Source organism: Ursus americanus, chromosome 22, assembly GCF_024610735.1.
Source record: "Ursus americanus isolate L20-20 chromosome 22, mUrsAme1.1.p, whole genome shotgun sequence".
Lineage (NCBI taxonomy): Eukaryota > Metazoa > Chordata > Mammalia > Carnivora > Ursidae > Ursus > Ursus americanus.
In genome coordinates this window covers 11856681-11874945 of record NC_142148.1, presented here as the reverse complement: position 1 = coordinate 11874945, position 18265 = coordinate 11856681, and the positions used below count along the sequence as shown (strand labels likewise).

Here is an 18265-nt window from a genome sequence, read left to right as displayed (position 1 = left end):
TTTTTTATTCCTGATGTTGAGTTTTAAGAATTCTTCGTCAATTTCAGATAACACCTCTTTATCAGATGTGTCTTTTGCAATTTTCTTTTCTTAGTCTATGACTTGTCTTCTCATTCTCTTGAGTGAGACAGGTTTTGTTTTTGTTTTTGATTTTGAGGTTTTTTTTAAGACAAACTACTTTAAGTTTTAAAAGTGAGTCTATTCAAAGAAAAATATTCAGGAAATAATGATCAAGGTGTGAGGGATATAGCAAAAAATGAAGGTATATCCAAGGGACTCAAGTTTGGACAATACAGATGTTGCACCCAGAGCCTGGTACACATCTTGGCTCCCAGGCTCCTTTCCTGGCAATGATTCTGGCTATTACTACTTTAATAATATTGGCAGCTCTTGTTGGTATTATTGCTATTATAATTGTGGTTAGTGGCTATTCCTGTTATTACTATAACAACATGCAATCCTGTTATCTATTATAGTACACTGCTTTGATGAACCTCCGTATTTCCTCTGTCTCCCTGGAACCTGGGGGCAGTGGGGCACCCTGCAAAGTTGTTGCGGTCGTTATTACCTGTCTTGGTTCCACTAGCTGTGCAAAGTTTGGATAGGGCGGTGGATATCAGCTCCGTGACAGGTAGGAGGTGGGTTTGGGGAGGGGTCCGGCCAGTAGCCTCCGCCCCAGCACGGGGCGGGCCAGGTAGGGTCAGTCTCCGTCAGGCGTCCGACCGGTCCCCAGGCTGAGCCCGGCCATGGCTTTGCGCAGGGCGGTGAGGATCCTGCCCCTGGCGCTCGCCGTGGCGGTGGTGGCCGAGGTGTCCCGGGCCCCGAGGCGGTCGGGCGCGCTATGGCCTGAGCAGGGCTGCGCCGCGCTGGGCCGTTGCTGTCCCGGCCGTGATCCGACCTGCGTCGCCCGCGGGCCCCCGCGCTGCTTCTGCGACCAGGCGTGTGGCGCGGTTCGGGACTGCTGCCCGGACTACGCGCGGGTCTGCCCAGGTGCGCCCCGGGGCAGGAGGAGCAGGGGGAGCACTACGCGGGCCGGGGAGGGGGGGGCGCGGCGGAGGAAGGAAGGAAGCCGCCCACCGAGGGGTTCTGGGCGTGCTGGGGCGCGCGAGCAAGGGGGCCTCGAACGCGCAGGACACAGCGGAAAAGAGTGGGCTGCGGAGGTTCGCGCGGACAAAGATGCGTGGGTCGTGGACAGGGGCGCGCGAGTCTCGGGGAAGAATGGAAAAGGACGCGTGGAGAGTTGAGGGGTGTGTGGGAGAAGGTGGCACACGGACTGCGCTCAGGTCTAGGAGGACGGCACGAGGGTGGGGGACCCGTGGAAGCAGAGTGCTCGCCAGGCACGGGTGCGGAGTGCAGCGCACCCAAAGGAAATGGGCGCGTGGGGGCACAGAGGGATGCAAGAGAGAAGGGGGCACACCCTGTAAGGAGGGCGCCAGGGGCACGAAGGGGTATGAGGGTGGAGGGGGCGCGGGCAGTCGAAAGGGCTGGGGAAGCAGCGAGGGGTGCGAGGGGGGAGAGGGCGCTTGGGTTGGGGTAGGATGGCCAGATTCAGCAAATAAAAATGCAAGATGCCCAGTTAGACTCGAATTTCAGATAAGTAATATTTTTTAGTCTAAATATATCCTAAATATTGCTGACCCATGCTTTTGTTAAAAATTGATTGCTTGGAGTGCCTGGGTGGCTCAGTCGGTTAAGTGTCTGCCTTCCACTCAGGTCATGATCCTGGAGTCCCCGGATGGAGCCCCACGTGGGGCTCCCTGCTCAGCCGGGAGTCTGCTTCTCCCTTTCCCTTTGCCCCTCTACCAGCTTGAGTTCTCTCTCTCTCTCTCAAATAAATAAAATCTTTAAAATACTTTTTTTTTTAATTGCTTTTCTGAAATTCGAATCTAACTGGGTGTTCTGTATTTTACCTGGCAACACTGGTTGGGGCAAGGATAGCCCCCCCCGCCCCAGGGGTGCTCCACGGACTGAGCCAGCCAGGTGCCCAAGGGGCTGCTTTCGAGTTTGTAAGTGGGAGGACTCTGCCCTTTTTATATTCCAGAAGTTAATTTTTCACGTCCACTGGGGACAAAAATCTCAGTTGTGGCACCCTATAAAGTGGCTGTGATCCAACTTTCCTTTGTCAGGGAGAAAAGTGAATGAACTCTTCTACCCTGAGACATCAGTGGGGCTTCCTTTAGGAATTTACATTTACAGGAGAGGACAATTTTTAAAAATTCAAAATTGAAGGGACCTAATATTTATGGATCACCTACGTACCTACTGTGGGCCTATGGGCTGCACTGGGTGTCTCATCGAATCTGACTGCTTTCTCCCAGCACGCTGGGGTTCAGCAGGGGAGAAAAGCATAGCTCAGGGGAGAGGGTTTGGGCCAGCCAAGGTGATCCGGCTGGTTTTGGATCTGGATCTGATCCTGTGTCTTCTAGCTCCTACTGTTAGCTTCCCACAAGGCTGAATGGCTAACGGTGGACATTCAGGCAACAGCAAGAGGAAAAAGCAATTTGGGGTGTGGTGTAATCCTAAATCACAGCAAATGAGGCTCCCCTACATTAATTTTGCTGAAGGACTGTTTTGGGACAGCTTTTGTCCTCACCTGCTTTCTGTGCAGAGAGTGCACGCAGCCATGGGGTCATTCAGAGTTTGCGTCTGACATCCCCTGTGCCCATAGGGGCTCCTCTGCCACAGTCCAGGAGTGGGGGGCCCCAGGAAGAGGACCAGGCAGAGGGATCAGTGCCACTTTCCCACACCCACAGAGTCACACGATGTTATCAGCTCTCCAGTGTTTTCCTTTGCATAAAGAGCTTGGCCTCATGGGCCCAGGAGCCTCAAAACTTTGCCTCCCTCTTTGTTTTGCTCCTTTGGGAAGGCAGTAAAAAGACAGCAGGCCTAGGATCTGCCCTCTGGGCTGGGCAGAGCCAAGGGCCTGTGAATAGACCAGGGAGAGGTTCACTTTCCCACCACCCAGGGGAGCAGGGCAGGAGAGGCCATGGGGACCAGTCAGGAGGCAAGAGATGGGGAGGAGAGAAGACTGTATGTGTTGTCTGTCTTTTCTTTTCTTTTTTTTTCTTTTCTTTCTCTCTTTCCTTCCTTCCTTCCTTCCTTCCTTCCTTCCTTTCATTTTCTCCTTCTTCTTCTTCTTCCTCTTCTTCCTCTTATTCTTCTTTCTTCTCCTTCTCCTCCTCCTCCTCCTCCCCCTCCTCCTCCTCCTCCTCCTCCTCCTCCTCCTTCTTCTTCTTTTCTTCTTCTTCTTCTTCCTCAAGATTTTATTCATTTGAGAAAGAGGAGGGAGGAGTAGAGGGAGAGGGACAAGCAGACTCCGTGCTGAGCATGGAGCCCAAAGCGGGGCTGGATCCCACTCCCACTGAGATCATGACCTGAGCCGAAACCAAGAGTTGGACGCTCAACCGACTGAGCCACCCAGGCCGCCCTGAGTGTATGTTTATTCATGAGACATTTAGGAGTTAAAATTTACTGACATCAGTAATTGATTATGGCAGGCAGAGATATTGAGGATGACTAAGACCCCCCTAACATTTACTGAGTAAATACCAAGTGCCGGGGAGGTACCGTTATAAGCTTATAACAATCTTACAGAATAGATGGTACCGTCATGTCCATTTTACAGATGAAGAACAGAGGCACAGAGAGGTAGTGCCCTGCTCTGAATTGCACAGCTATTAAGCAGCAGATCTGGGATTAGGACCCCAGCAGTCTGGCTCCAGACCATAGTATTATATGGTTGCTCAAGGGTGGGACGGACTTCAGTGTGTTGGCAGAGGGAAGCTTCGCCATACAGGTGAAAGAGGAGCCCTTGACATTTCCTACATCCAGTTCATGGCAATAGGTGGCCATCTCCTGTGTGCCCAGCCCAGCTGGAAGCAGTCAGGGCTAGAAAGATGGAGCTCTGGTTTCCCTCCAGCTTATAATCTACTTTTGGGAGACAGGGTAGCTATGAGAAAATAAAGAATTTAAGTCTGAGCAAGATGAGCCTTAGCAATGATTGGTGAGGATGGGGTGAAGACAGGGAGAGGGTGGGGCTGAAGCTATTAATAAGGCCTTGAAGGACAGAAACCAGTTTCACATTTTCCAAGTTCTTTACCAAATGTGTTCATGTATTTTATACTCTTTAATCCTACCCTGTAAGGATCAATGTCCTCATTCATGTACTTGTGTCTTCATTGTACTAATCAATGCTCTTAGAGTTGTGGCATGATTCATATTGATGTAAATGAACAAGGGGGTTTATTGGCTCAGGTAACTGAAAAATAATCTATGAATTTTGGCTTCAGGCATAGCTGGGTCCAAGGACTCCAAGGATGTCATCAGGATTCTATCTCTTTCCATTTTTCAGCTCTGCTGTGTTAGCTTCATTTTTAGGCATACTGTCACCAAGTGGTGGCAAAGATAGTACCCAGTAGCTCCAAACTGGTATACCTAGTGAAATGAGAGCATCCTTTTCCCAGTTGTTCCAGCCAAAATCTGAGGGATGATTCTGTTAGGCTTCATCGGGTCACATCCTTATCCCTGATCCAATCAATCGCTGAGGGAGAAAGAATACGCAGTTGGCCTGTCTGGGTTACATACTCCATCCTAGGAACAAGAGAGTGAGGTCAGCCCTATTCAGACCAGGTGGACGGAGAGTGGGGAGGGTTGGTTCCTCAAAAGAAAACTTGAGATGGTTTTACCAGAAGGTGAGGGGAGGGAGGCGGGGAGGGCAGAAATGACAGCTGGCCAAACTGAGCTGTGGGAGACTGAGCATTTCAGGGAACTCAGAGTGAAAGTGTGCTGAGATGTTAAACGGGAGGAGGAGGGAGGGAGTGACTGCGGATGTGTTGCGGGAACACTTAACGACTTTTAGCCACTACGCTGGGGGATCTCTCTGATTCACTATCGAAAGAGACCTTTTGTGAACCACGTCAGTGGGAGACAGGAAACACCAAAGGCTTTCAGGCAATAGGCTAGAGTTAGAACTGCATTCCAGAAAAGTCTTTTTGGTGGGTGGTGAGAAGGATGGACAGTCAGGGGGCTGGGCAATGAGGTTCAGAGAAGAGGTGGGGTTTGGATCATCCAGAAAGGCATTGCCCCAAGAGCTTGGGCCTGTCAGAGTAGGGGCAGGGGGTCCAAGGGGACTGTGGGAAGTTCAGCTCAGATGGCACGATGTTATCTGGATCTCCAGGGCTGGGTGAGCAACCTTAAACCACCCCCACCCCTCTTTTTAAGCTACCCTGACAAGCTAGAATTTCTCCTTTACTCAGAGTAGGATGGCCTTTGTTTTGAGAAACACTGCCATCTTGTGGTGTCTTTTTGCAATGCCAACCTGTGGTCCTACTTTTATTGTTGTTAAGGCAAGATTGGCAGCGCTCGTTCGTTATTCACTGAGTCCCTGTGTGCCAGGAACTGTGCTTGGCGTTGGGATTCAGCAGGGAACAAGGACCGTGCTTCCGTGGAGCTGACATTCTCCTGGAGGAGGCTGACGAGATACGAATAATCACACGAATGTATTAAGGTCATGACCCTAGGCCTAGGTGAAGGGTGATGACATTTCCCTGGGAGTGTCAAGTGTGCATGCTCCTTGGTGACTTCACAGATGCCAGCAACGTGGAAAGAATATTTGAAAGGTGGCATCTGCTTAATTTTCTGCAAATTCTCTCACCTGCTTGGCAGGCCCGGCAGGGCAGGGCAGGGCAGGGGATGATGGTGGGACTTTGGTGCTTCCCCTGGGTCCAGTTGCCAAGCCAGTGCTTGAGGTGATCTGCAGTCTCCCTGCCAGGCTGTCCAGTCACCCTGCGAGCACGCCCAGTGACACAGGACTCATTTCTTCTAGCAGCTCCTTCTACTGTAACTGATCCTTTCTTGTCTGGACAGCTGCGTTAGTCCCCCTGTTTCTGCACTCACCCCCCTCCAGCAGCCAGAGACATCCTGTTCAAACCGGAAATGTGATTATGTCCATCACTCCTCTGCTCAGAAACTGGCAATGGCTCTTCATGCTTAGAATAAAATCCAAACTCCTTCCATAGGCATCAGAGCCCTGGAAGCTCTCACTGCCCCTCCCTCTCCGACACCACCTCCTACCACGTTCCTTCGCGAGTTCTGCTTCCGCCACACTGTATTTCTCACTGTCCCTTTGGCATCTAACCTTGACCCTGCCTCAGGGCCTTTGCACTGCCGGTTCCCTCAGCCTGGAACAATTTCCTCCCGGATGCCTACCCAGCCCCCTCCCTCACCTCCTCAGATTTCCTTTGTCATGGGGGCCATCTGTGATCCCTCCACCTAAAAGTGTCTAATCACCCCGCCACTGCCCCTCTTACTCTGCTTTGTTGTCAGAGCGTCAGTCACTGCAATGAAATAAAATACTGTTTATTGTCTGTTTCCCCGACAGAGTGTCAGCCGTTCGAGAGCAGGGCTTTTTCTGCTTTACTCCTCTGTGCTGCCAGCACCCAGGCCAGTGCATAGCGCACAGTGGGCCCTAAAGAGTTGTCGAATAAATGCATCAAGATCCCTGTCTTAATGAGCATTTACAGTCTGCTCAGTGCTTTTATCCGTCATTGCATCAATCCTGTGAGACTGCAGTTTGAATCCAAGTTTGTCTGACGCCAACGCCTTGCCTCGACTCCGATATTCCACCCCCTTAAGCCCCACTTGCCTCCCCTGTGAGATGGATTTGACAATAGTGCAAATACATTTGGAGCCAGGGTCCTGGCAAGCGACAGATGGTACGCCCAGAACAGTTGAATGGAAGAGAATTTGATGAGGGCTTTATCCACAAAGGTGAGGGCCGGGGTGCAGGAGGAAATGGTCTTCCGGAGCCTGGCAGAGCAGGATCCATGGCTGAGGCTCCCCCCACCCAGGAGCGAGGCTGAGGCAGGGGTGGGGGGCGCTGGACGTTCCTCTCTGCTGGCGTGCCCCTCCCCCATTGCCTGAACTCAACTGGCAGCCGCAGGGCCAGGGAGCCGCTGTGACACCCAGGTTTCCTGAGGGCACAGGACAGAGAAGGATCTGGGAGAGCACAACCTTCTAAGATTGTCGTGAGGATCACGGTGAGGTCAGTATGTGACTCGCCTGGTCCAGCGCCGGTGACGTAATTGATGTCATTATTAGGCAGGTGGTGAATGTAATCAGTGACTGTGAGGTTGTCATACTTTATTCCCCCTCCCTCCTTCCTTCCTCTGAGCATTTCGACTCTGCTAAGCGTTGAGATCTATGCAAGGACTATGTGGCTTCCTGAGGTGTCAGAAGCAAGGCTGTCTGTTTTGTAACACAATAACCTCATTCCATCAGTTCAAGGATGCACACTTCTTTTTCTTCCCCACATTTTCCTGTTGCTGAACTGGGCCATGTCTCATAGCTAATGAGTGCTTTCATCAGACTTCATCAGTGTTTTCATCAGGACAGACTTCATCTTTCTTGCTCACCACTGTGTTTCCAGCACCCAGGACAGTGCCTGGCTCACAGCAGACCCTTGGTCAATATTTGTGGAGTGAGTGAATGAAGTCTGACAGTAGTAGCTGCCTTGTGTGTGCGTGAATATATGTGTGTGTGTATGTGTGTGTGTGTGTGTGTGTGTGTGTGTGTGACTCTTGGCTTGCTGGCACATCTGTAGAAATTCTCTTCCTGGTGAAGTCCTCAGATCCTGTGTTTCGGCTTGATGGCCTTCTCTGTCTGGCTTGGTCCAGTCCTGATTGGGAACTATGGACTTGGATGAAGATGCTGAAGGTCCCAGGGGCTCCATCATCAGAAAATACCTCCCCACTAGGCCCCCAGCTGTGGTAGGCACATGAGCATCTCAAGGACATGGACACCCAGCCCCTTCCTTCTATTGCGATGAGCTATTTCAGACATACTCCAATGGAGAGAGAATAATATAACAGCCCCTCATGAAAAGCTAAGAAGCAAACCTTGATGGATGCCACTAGCCCTTCTGCGTTCCCCTCCCCCCACCCCAGTAGCCCTCCTTCCTTCTCTCAGAGGAAACTGCTCTGCTGAATTTGGTATTTACGATTCCCATGCATATGTATCCATGTGTTTACATACATAACTATATACAATTGATAGAGAGAGAGAGAGAAGAGAGAGAGAGAGAGGGCTCTCATGATTCACAGTAGTCACGTCCCATGAAATCACAGCTAACACTGAATTAATGAATACTGAACCGCTGCTGCTAGGGGACATAAGTACACACATATCTCACATGCACTATAATCTGAAACCCTAAAACAACTCTTTGTGGTAGATTCTATTTTGTTTGTTTTGCAAAAGAGAAAACAAGGTTCAGACGGGTGAAGTGGCTGGCCCGGAGCCGCCCCACTACCAGGGGCCAGGGTTGGGGTTCAGACCCGCTTGAACTTGGCCGTGGAGCTGGAGCTCCCGGTGCCTCACAGTGCCCCCTGCAGCCTCCGTCCAAGAAGGCCGGTCAGGCCTGTTCCGCCTCAGCAGGGCCCGAGCTTCGCAGGTGATTTTTGCTGCTCTGCACGTGGCTGTGAATGACTGCCTAAGCACCTCAAGTATTGGTTTTGGGGTTACAAATACATTTTTAGCAAAAGGTGAATCGGCAAACGCCGAATCTGTGAATGATGAGGATTGACCGTCTATGTTCTCCTGTGTATGAGGCCTGCGTGAATTCTTAAACCGCGTACAGCTCTGTTTTGCAGGCTCTAGAACTATGTGAATACTCTCACACCAGAAATGGCTTCCGCAAGGGGCTTCTTTCCACTCTGTGCTGTTGCTGGTACAGCCGTGGTTCATCTCGCTGCCGTAGAACAGCTAGAGTTTACTGAGCGCTGGCTACGTGCCAGGAGCAAATGCTTTAGGTTCACAGCCGAATCCCCAAGGCCATCCAATCAGATGAGTACTGTTCTTATTCCTCTTTGACGAAGGAAGAAACCGAGGCATGGAGAGGTGAAACTGAAATCGGGTGCTGTTAAGAGCTTAGGAAATGCTTATTGGAGGAATGAGTGATGGAAACCCCCCCAAATGATCACCAGCAGGATCATGGGTAAATAAAACCCGGAATTCTAAGTTTACTGAGACGTATAAACAGTTGTCATGGAGAAACTTTCAAGCAAGGCATGGACTCAGGTTTGCAAGAGTTCTAGCGCTCTTGGGGCTGGGATTTCGGGGGGTCTGGCTTGTGGGGAAGGCGAAGACCTGGCTGCTGGCCGGCCAAACTCCATGGAAGTGACCCTTGGACACCCCGCCTTCTCTTCCAGTGGTCTCCTGTGTGGTGGCGGAGTGGAGTGGCTGGAGCTGCTGTGTCAAGTCCTGTCAGATCTCCTATCGCATCCGCCGGAGGCGTGTCCTGCGGGAGCCAAGGAACGGGGGTGCTCCTTGCCCCCCGCTGGAAGAGCAGGCTGGCTGTGTGGATTACCGGAGCCGCCAGGGAGTGGAGTGCCAACAGTCTTTAAGTGAGTTGGAGTGGCTCCCTTGTTCCCTGGCTGGACTTGAGAGCCTTTCACGAGTTCCTGTGTGGGGTCCGAGTTTAGGGTAGGACTTTGTCTTCCTTTACCTTGACCTTGATTTGCCCTCCTTACCTTAAGGATGGACGAGGTAAGAAACTCTGACTTCCTCTGGGCATCTCCTATCTTTTTTCTATTCATCTTCCAGCATGAATCAGTCAGGACTTGGTTTGCATGCAGATGGTAGGAAATCCATGTTAAATTGACCTGAGCAAAAATGGATGGCTCATGTCACTAGGAGCTGCATTCAGGAATGGCTGGATCTGGGGACGCAAGCAATGGTGCCAGGAATATCTCTCCATCTCTCAGCTCTGTTTTCCCCCAGTTGGCCTCATTCTCAGGCAGCCTTTCCCCCTGTAATGGTCTTTGATAGCTCCAGGCTTGCCTCCAACTATGCTCATGCCTGAAAGAAAAGGTCCTTTCCCCTAGTTTCATCCAATGTCCTAGGATGAAGTGTCTTTTTCTTGACCTGCGTCATGTAACCACTGCTAAGCCAATCAGTAAGGCTAGAGCGATGGACTATTCTGATGGGTCAACCCAGGACGTGTGCTCCCTTTGCAGCTGGGGGTGTGGTCAGCCCCACCTGAATGAGGATAGGGAGAGGTGTTTTCCAAAGGACGACTGCAGAGAATGGATGCAAGGCGGGCAGAACTGTAGATGTGGGCTCCATTGTACACCCTGATGAAGGGCTTTTATATAGCACTACAAAAAATAGGCAATGCCCATTTTACAGAAGACATTGGCCCAAACTGGGCACCTGGGTGGCTCAGTCAGTTAAGGTCTGCCTTCAGCTCAGGTCATGATCCCAGGGTCCTGGGCTTGAACCCGCATCAGGCTCCCTGCTCAGTGGGGAGTCTGCTTCTCCCCCATTCCCTCTGTGCGCGCTCTCTCTCCCTCTCTCTGACAAATTAAAATAAAATAAAATAAAAAAGAAATTGACCAAGACAGTGAAAGTGGTTTTCCTGAGGGGGTAGAAGAGCAGGCAGCGGGGCTAGCTGGTCCCCTTCCAGTCTCTCCCCAGACTACAGCCTAGTGGGAGGGGAGGTCGCTCTACAGCAAATCTTACCATGATGTCACCCTCCTGCTTTCCATTCTCCAGTAGCTACCCAGCGCTCTCAGGGTGAAACCCAAGCTCCTCGTCAGGTTTCTAAGCTCAGTGCTCTGGTTTTTGTCTCCTGGGGCCTCATCTCCTTCCTCCTTCTGCCTAAGTTCTAAAGGATTGTTCTGACTGCTGTGGGGGCAGCTGACTTAAAGGGTCAGAGGGCACCAGGGAGCCCGGGATGAGGTGGCTGCAGGGGTGCAGGTGAGGGAAGATGGTGGCTAAACGAGGGCGATGGAGGAGGGAATGATGAAAACCCTTCTCCCTTTCCCTTGCCACCCCCATCTGGCCTCACCCAGCTCATTTCCTGCATAGATGTCACTTTTCCAGGAAGACCTTCCTGTCTGCCCCAACTAGGGGCCAGGCATTTTGCCACATTGCTTGACTCTGGGAGGCCAGCATTCTCATTTTACAGGAGGGGAAACCAAGACTCAGGGAGGCACAAAACTCGCCCAAGAGGCATGGCTCACTGTACATTATCTTATTCAGCTCGGACCGTGTCTCTATGAGTACGTATGAGGATTATACCCATTTTGCTGATGAGGAGGCTGAGGCTCAGAAAGGTGGAGTGACTTGAAGGATCAGTCAGCTGTAAGAGGGAGAGCTGGAACCTGGGCTTCTCTGGACTCTCCTCACTGTAGGCTGCACCAAAAGAAGCACCATCCATGCCGGAAGAGAGGAGGGAAGGGAAATTGTGTATTAAGTGCGTTATGGCAAAGACCAAACCCAGTCTGTACGGCAGCAGCAGGGAGAGGAGCCTGGGATGCCCTGGTGTGGCCCTCGTCTAGGTCACAAGCATTAATTCAATACCAAATCTTTGATTCAGCTCCCTCACTCAGGGAATGGGGAGAGGTAGGGATGTCCTTTGGCTTCTTTATTTTCCTGAGGAATCTCTACTGTCTTATGGACCAACTTCTTGTTCTCCTCCTCTTTGTTCTCAGTCTGCTCCAGGAAGGAAGAGACTTGGAAGCTGGCCGAACAAAATACTTTTATTAATTCATTTAAACATTCATCCCTCTGTACCTCCTTTCTTCCATCCTTCCATCCGCCTATCCATTCATTCGTCCATACATCTGTCCACCTTTTGGTCCATCTATTTCTTTTATCTATCTGTTCATCTATCCATCCACCTGTCATCTCTCCATCCACCCTTCTTTCCATTTATCAGCTCTTCTGGATGGCTCATGTGGTTGAGTGCTCGACTTTTGATTTCAGTTCAGGTCATGATCTCTGGTTGTAAGATTGAGCCCTCAGTTGGGTTCTGCACTCAGCGGGGAGTCTGCTTGAGCATTCTCTCCCTCTCCCTCCCCTACGTACATACAAACACTCTCTTTCTCTCTCTCTCAAATAGATAAAATCTTTAAAAAAATAAATCATTCACTTGGAAAACTTTTATTAAGACCCACTATGCAACCCACTGTGCTAGGTCCTGGGTGGCCGAGATCGAGCTGACCCTGCCTCCAGCACCGCATAAAGGGTCCTAGTGGGGACATCCTACCCAGGTGCAAGATCCCACAGTCTCCTTTGGGCTCCCATATAGAGAGCTCGAACACCAGCAGGACCTAACCCTGTTTCTTGTGGCGTCATAGTCCGGGGGGTGCTGGGCCACCTGACTCTATTTTCTCCTTGGCCCACAGTCCCTGCTCTGATAACCACAGGCAGCTATGGGAAGGAGCGGAAAAAGCGACGTGTCCCGAAGAAGCAGGAGACAGTAGGGTAAGTTAATGCAAATGAACCCAAAGTCAAGCTAAAATCTGTGAACATTTTTCCTTGGATTAAACTGTCGTCATGTGTCTCTCTCTTACTTTGATGGCATCAGTATGTTCCCATTTCTTGTCCAGTTACATTCATAAGTTCATTAACATGGATTTTGAAGTCCTTAATAATTGGTCTCCATTCAACTTCATTCATTCATTCATTCACTCATCCCTTCACTAATGTTTATTGGATGTCCATTATATGATAGGTACCGGGCTAGGCCTTGGGGCTACAGCAAAGAACAAAAAAGGACAGAAATACTTGTAGGGTATTCATAGGGTGAGGACCAGTATTCTCCAAATAAACCACCAAAAGGCGAAGAGAAAGTGTGTTGGGAAGACAAACGTTCCAATTTCCACAGACTTCTGGTAAGGGACAGATTCCCAAGGGGTTCTAGGGCCGCTCAGAGGGGAAGGAGCTGGGGGCGGCTCTGGCTTGTCCTGGAAAACCGTCTACTCCTCAGGCCTCCCAGAGGCTGCGGCCACCAGGGGGCAGCAGCCCCACACCGAGTCTCCCCAGAGTCCTTGACCGGCTGTGGCTCTTCCAGGAAGGATGGGGGTGGGGGTGGTGGCGACTGCTAATTGTAGAAAAAGTTGGGTAGAGGTAAAATTGTAATTGGCTCTTATTTCAGATACTCCAGAATGGGGAACTGCCCTTTTAAATACTTCTCACGACACATCTTTTCTAGAAAATCGGATCTGTTATAAAATGCCGTGGCGCGTTCGGAGTGTCACTTAGGGCTTTTTTGGGTTTAGGTGGTTCCATTTTAGGCACCCTCCCTTAGTAGCTGTGTGACTCTAGGCAAGTTCTCTCTCTGATGTTTAGTTTCCTAATCTGTAAAGTGGGGCAACACCAACCTCTCCGGGTTTCTGTATTAAATGGTTCATTCAGTGACTTTTTATGGGGCAGGATACTATTCTAGGAGCTGGACACATCCGTGACCAGAACAAACAGGAGTTCCTGCCCTTCTGGGGCTGGCATGAGAGCGGGACACAGATTGAGAAATAAACCGCACAGTCTTTTGGATGGGATGCTTAGAAGAGGCTTGACGCATGGAAGTCCTCCATGATATAAGTTTTAAAGAGGAGAGCCAAGCCTCTTGTCGTATGTGACCTGCCCAAAAGGTTTCTATTCTCAGGCAGAAATTGTACCACGCCGGGCCTACAGAAGGCTAGGTACCCAGTAGGTGTTCCATAAATGCTCACAGGTGCTTGGGGTGGTGTCTCCCTGTGTGGCTGCAGGTACTGTGTTCAGTTCCAGCTGGGGCCCATTCCAGGGAGCTGCCGGCAGGTGAGGGCACCCCACGCCCAGTGGACAAGGTATCTGACCCAGGGCCACACGGTTTGTGTGAGCTGTGAGTGGCCTGCCCAGGACGCCAGGAGCCGGCGCTGCTACGGGGATGGCCACGGGGCAAGAGGGTAAGTAGTAGAACTTGGGCCTGGGGAAGTGTGATGGTAGAGCCCGGGGCTCGTCTGCTGCCTGAGAGACAAAGGTGCTGTAGGAGTGAGATGGTGATTCCTGACTGGGGCGGGGCCCACAGGGGTCCTGGTCCCAGTGTCCCAGAAGAGCAGCTCCTGCCTCTTCCTGCTGTGTGACCATGGGCAATCTCATAACCTCTCTGAACCCCAATTTCTTCATCTGAAAATGCAGCTAAGAAGAGGGCCTCCCCATGGGGCAAGAGTGAAGGTTAAGCGAAATTTGCAAATTGACGAGATAGCATAGTTGTGGGCACCCAGAAAGCACTCACAGAAAAGGGAGCTGGTGTTATTACTGAATCCTCCCAAGTCCCTTAAAAGCCAGCTTTGGCTACCCTCACTTTATAGATGGGGAAACCAAGGCTCAGAGAGGCAGTGTGACTTAATTAAGATCACACAGCAGGATTTGACCCAGGTTTGGCTTACATCAACTTCTTAGACTGCTTCCGTCAAGGGCAGGGGTCTCAGAAAATACTTAATATACTAATTATCACGGTAGCTAACATTTATTGAGTGCTTACTACGTGCTGAGTATTATTCTAAGCTCCTTTTTAAAAAAGTCATTCATTCAATAAATATTTGTTGAGCACTTACTAGTGACCACGTGCCAGGCAATGTTTTGGGCGCTGGGGGGACACAACGGACAGAGCAGACGTGGTCTCTTCTCTTATGGAAACAACATTCCGCTGTGTGGAGACAGACATGAGGCAAGTAAATCTGTAATTTGTCAGATGCAAGATAAGTGTTAGGGAAAGAAAGCAAAATCGGGGGGGGGGATTTTGTTATTTTTCAAGGGAAGTGACCCTAAGGAGGTGACATTGGAACAGGAATCTGAAGGAAATGAAGGAGGTAGCCATGTGGATAACCAGGGGAAGGGCATTCCAGGCAGAAAGAACAGCAAGTGCAAAGGCCCTGAGGTGGGAGTGTGCCACCATGGTGACCGGAGTGGAGTGAACAAGGGGGAGTGTGGAAGGAAGTGGAGTGGCATCATTAACACACACGATGCCACTGAAACATTCCCAGAACTCAAAGTGGATACTTTGAGGATCGTCTATGTCCAGGTGGGGAGATGGAGATGCAAAGAGGTGCCCAGGTCACACACCCAGCAAGTGGCAGAAACGGGATTTGAACCTGAAGTGATCAGACCCCGAGCCAAGCTCTAGAGACAAGACTGTTTCCCACGGACAGTGCTTTCCCAGGGCAGGGTGTATTATACGAGAGCTCTCTTCTGGGGTCTGTCCAGGGAGTTATTCTCACATTTGCAAGGACATTAATTTCCTTCCTTTTAAAAGTGAGCAGCCCTGCTCACTGCAAACCTAGAGCAGGGAACGCCAATGGCAGATGGAGTGCTTGGGACAGCTGTATCTGAACAAGAGTCAGTGGGGGTTCAGACCCCACCTTTGGCCCTTACTAGCTGTGTGGTTCTGGGGGAGCCTGCCTCCTGACCCTGACAGGCTCCACCACTCAGACTGTTGGAAGGACAGCACCTGGCCCCCGTAGATGCTTAGTATGGAAGCTGCTATTGTCACATTTCGCCTTTAACATGGGTATAATGATAAGTACTGTGTGAAAATGAGGGCACACAGTAGGTATGCAATAAATACAGGGCAGTCAATATTATCACATTCTAGGGAGGCTCTCTCTGCCCACCCCCTCCAGCTTCTCCCCCATTTACCTGTCTCAGACCCTAAATTTTCCCATTACAGATTTATTCTTTGGCTCAGATGCTCACCCGTTGGAGCCTCAGTTTATCCATCCATCTTTGGATAAGCCTTTCCAGCCCTAAGACCCTGATGAGTCTCCGATTTGTCTTTTGGAGGCAAATAGTCCAGGATGAGGAGCATAGCACTTTGATGAGGCTGAGAGGGGGGTCCCGGAAACCCCTAACCCCAGCAGGGACGGGCGGCCTGGAAGGCAGAGCCAGGGCCATGCCAGAGAGAGGTATCTCTCCCCACCCCCACCCCGCCCGCGGCCAGGCTCGCAGAACAGGTGATGGAAGGTCTGATTGGGGCATGAGCTCACCAGGCAGGACTGGGCAGGAGGGGGATCAAAGCAAGGATGGAGACAAGCCGTCAGCCGGATTCTTTCCGTGGGCAGCTGGCGAGGGCGGGCATGCAAAGGGCACGGGCCTGGGGAAGGATTAGGCTGTCAGTTGGGGATTTCAGGAGGGTTTATGTAGCCTGAGAAGTGTCTGTGAGCTTGGGACAAGCAGAAGGAACACCTGCCATAGTTATGCACCTACTGTGTGCTGGGTGCCAAGTAGGTACTTTACATGTGAGTGCTCATTCAGACCTCACAGCCCTTTTGAGACAAGGGGCATCAATGCCATTTTATGTAATGAGGACAACCAAAATAATGGTAACTTTAAATATCGTCATTTGTGAAGTGCCTATTATGTGCCAAGCAGTGTGCTTAGACGGGTAGAGCAGTGCCTGGCATGTGATAGGCACTCAGTCAGTGGTTTTGCTATTATCGTTAGTTATTATGTTGCATTTTTTTATTATGTTGCATTTTTTAAAGATTTGAATTATATCAACAGAGAATTGGCTAAAACATCTATGAGCAGGTAACAAATCTTTGGAGAAGAGACACCCCGAGATAGTCACCACCCAGGCAAGGAATGGAACCTGGGCAGCACCCCGGGCGCCCAGGCCCCTCCTAACTGCACCCCTTCCCTTCCCCATTTTAAAGGAAGCCAGCATCCTGACTTTTATGGTAATCCGTTCTAGAGTTTTCTTTATAGCTTTACTCACCTCAGAGCCGATCTAAATACTAGTTTAATTTTGTTTTTTGAACTTTACGTAAATGAAATGGTGCAGAACGTGCTTTTTGGCATCCAGCTTCTTTTGCTGCTCGTGGGCAAAGGAATGCTCCTTGTAGCATTCGGTCGTTCTTTCCTGTTGCCGAAATGGTTCGCTGTACGTCCTGATTGTTTCCATTTTCTCTGCACAAAGCAGCTCATAGAACCCTCCCAATACTTCAGAGAAGTGATGAATATGGAATCTCTGTTTTCCATTGAAGGGATGGAGGCTTGTAGGAGCTGGGCCATGCACATCCTCGATTCCAGAGTCTGTGTTCTCAGTCACATCCGCTGTGCTGCCTTCCAGAAGGAGCAGAAGGGGCTGCAGGGAATAAGCAACGTGCCCAGTTTGCCCAGCAAGGATGTGACAGTGTCACCTCACCAGACATTAAGAGTTGGGTCTGGGTTGCCCTTTGTGGCCTCTGGGGTTGTGCTCTGCAGCCAGCTCAGGGCCAACTTCTCTGGCAGGCTGCAGTGCCCACACACGGTTAGGGTCCATGAAAATGATTTGATTTCTTTTAAAATCAGAAGAAAAAAGGTTAGGAATCATAATAATGATAATGAAGACCTAATTATAAATCCAGCTTGGATTATATTCATCTTTATACAACACAGCCATAAACTATGAATTTAAAATCTTTTTTGCACGGTGGAAGGGGCGCACAGAGGTAAACATCCCTGGAGCCCAGGAGAGTCCTAATGCTGCTGAGCCAGCCCCCTGTCTTGCAGGAACCAGCTGTTGCAGTGGCAAGCGGCCGGCCACCCCCCATGCCGAGGGACCTGGGAGAGGCTCAGGCAGCTCCGGGACTGTTCCTGCCCTGAGGTCCACAGCCTCGTCTTCGTCTAGCGCCCCTGACCCCCTACCTGTCCAGATCCCCTCTTTCCGAAGCCTCCCTGGCTGTTGGGGAAACCCCCAGGGCTTGGGATCCCATAGGATGAGGGAGTGGGGAGAAGTATGCAAATGTGACACTGGAGGAAAAAGCCTTGTCCTTATGTTGACACTGAAAATAGCTTTATGCTTCCCCTCAGTGCCAGCTGAGTCATAGCCTTACTGACATCTCCCGCTAGTCCAGGGCTTCCCAAAGTTCATCTCCTAAACATACTCGGTGGCTTTTACCCTATTCTCCTTACCTGCAGACTCCCCCGCCCCCCCTTTTTTTTTACTCTCCACCCCTACTTTTTTTTTTTTTTTTAGATTTTATTTTTAAGCAATCTCTACACCCAATATGGGGCTCGAACTCACAACCCCGAGATCAAGAGCCACATGCTTCTGACTGAGTCAGTCAGGTGTCCCCACCTCTACCTTTGATTTTTTCACTTAAATAAATTTGCTTTAAAAGGAAACACTTAAATGCATGTGTTTAAAGAGGAAATGTTTTATCACAACTAGAAATAAAAATAAATAATAGTAGCTTTTATTAAGTACTTACCACGTGCCAAACACTATCTCGACCCTTCATGCCCATTGACTCATTGGATCCTAACTTAGGTGCAATTATTATCTCCATTTCACATGTGAGGACGTTGAGGCCCAGAGAGGTTAAGCCACTTGTCCAAGGTCACACAGTTGGCGGCAAAGCGGGGGATTTGAACCCAGCAGTAACATCTCCTGCTAAGATTCCCTGCAGGAGTAATACATCGATGGCATGAGGGCAGGGTTTTTTTTTTTTTTTCCTTATTC

At 50.4% G+C, this 18265-nt stretch overlaps 1 protein-coding gene across 1 annotated transcript; it reads left to right on the top strand.

The window, feature by feature from the left end:
* The first annotated feature begins 746 nt into the window (after positions 1-746).
* On the top strand, positions 747-17735 carry LOC123775948 (somatomedin-B and thrombospondin type-1 domain-containing protein-like). Its single transcript, XM_045771560.2, has 5 exons — positions 747-990; positions 9207-9401; positions 12189-12267; positions 13551-13727; positions 17314-17735. The coding sequence occupies exons 1-5, from the start codon at positions 747-749 to the stop codon at positions 17429-17431; spliced, it is 813 nt and encodes a 270-aa protein (XP_045627516.1). The 3' UTR covers positions 17432-17735.
* Positions 17736-18265: the final 530 nt, after the last annotated feature.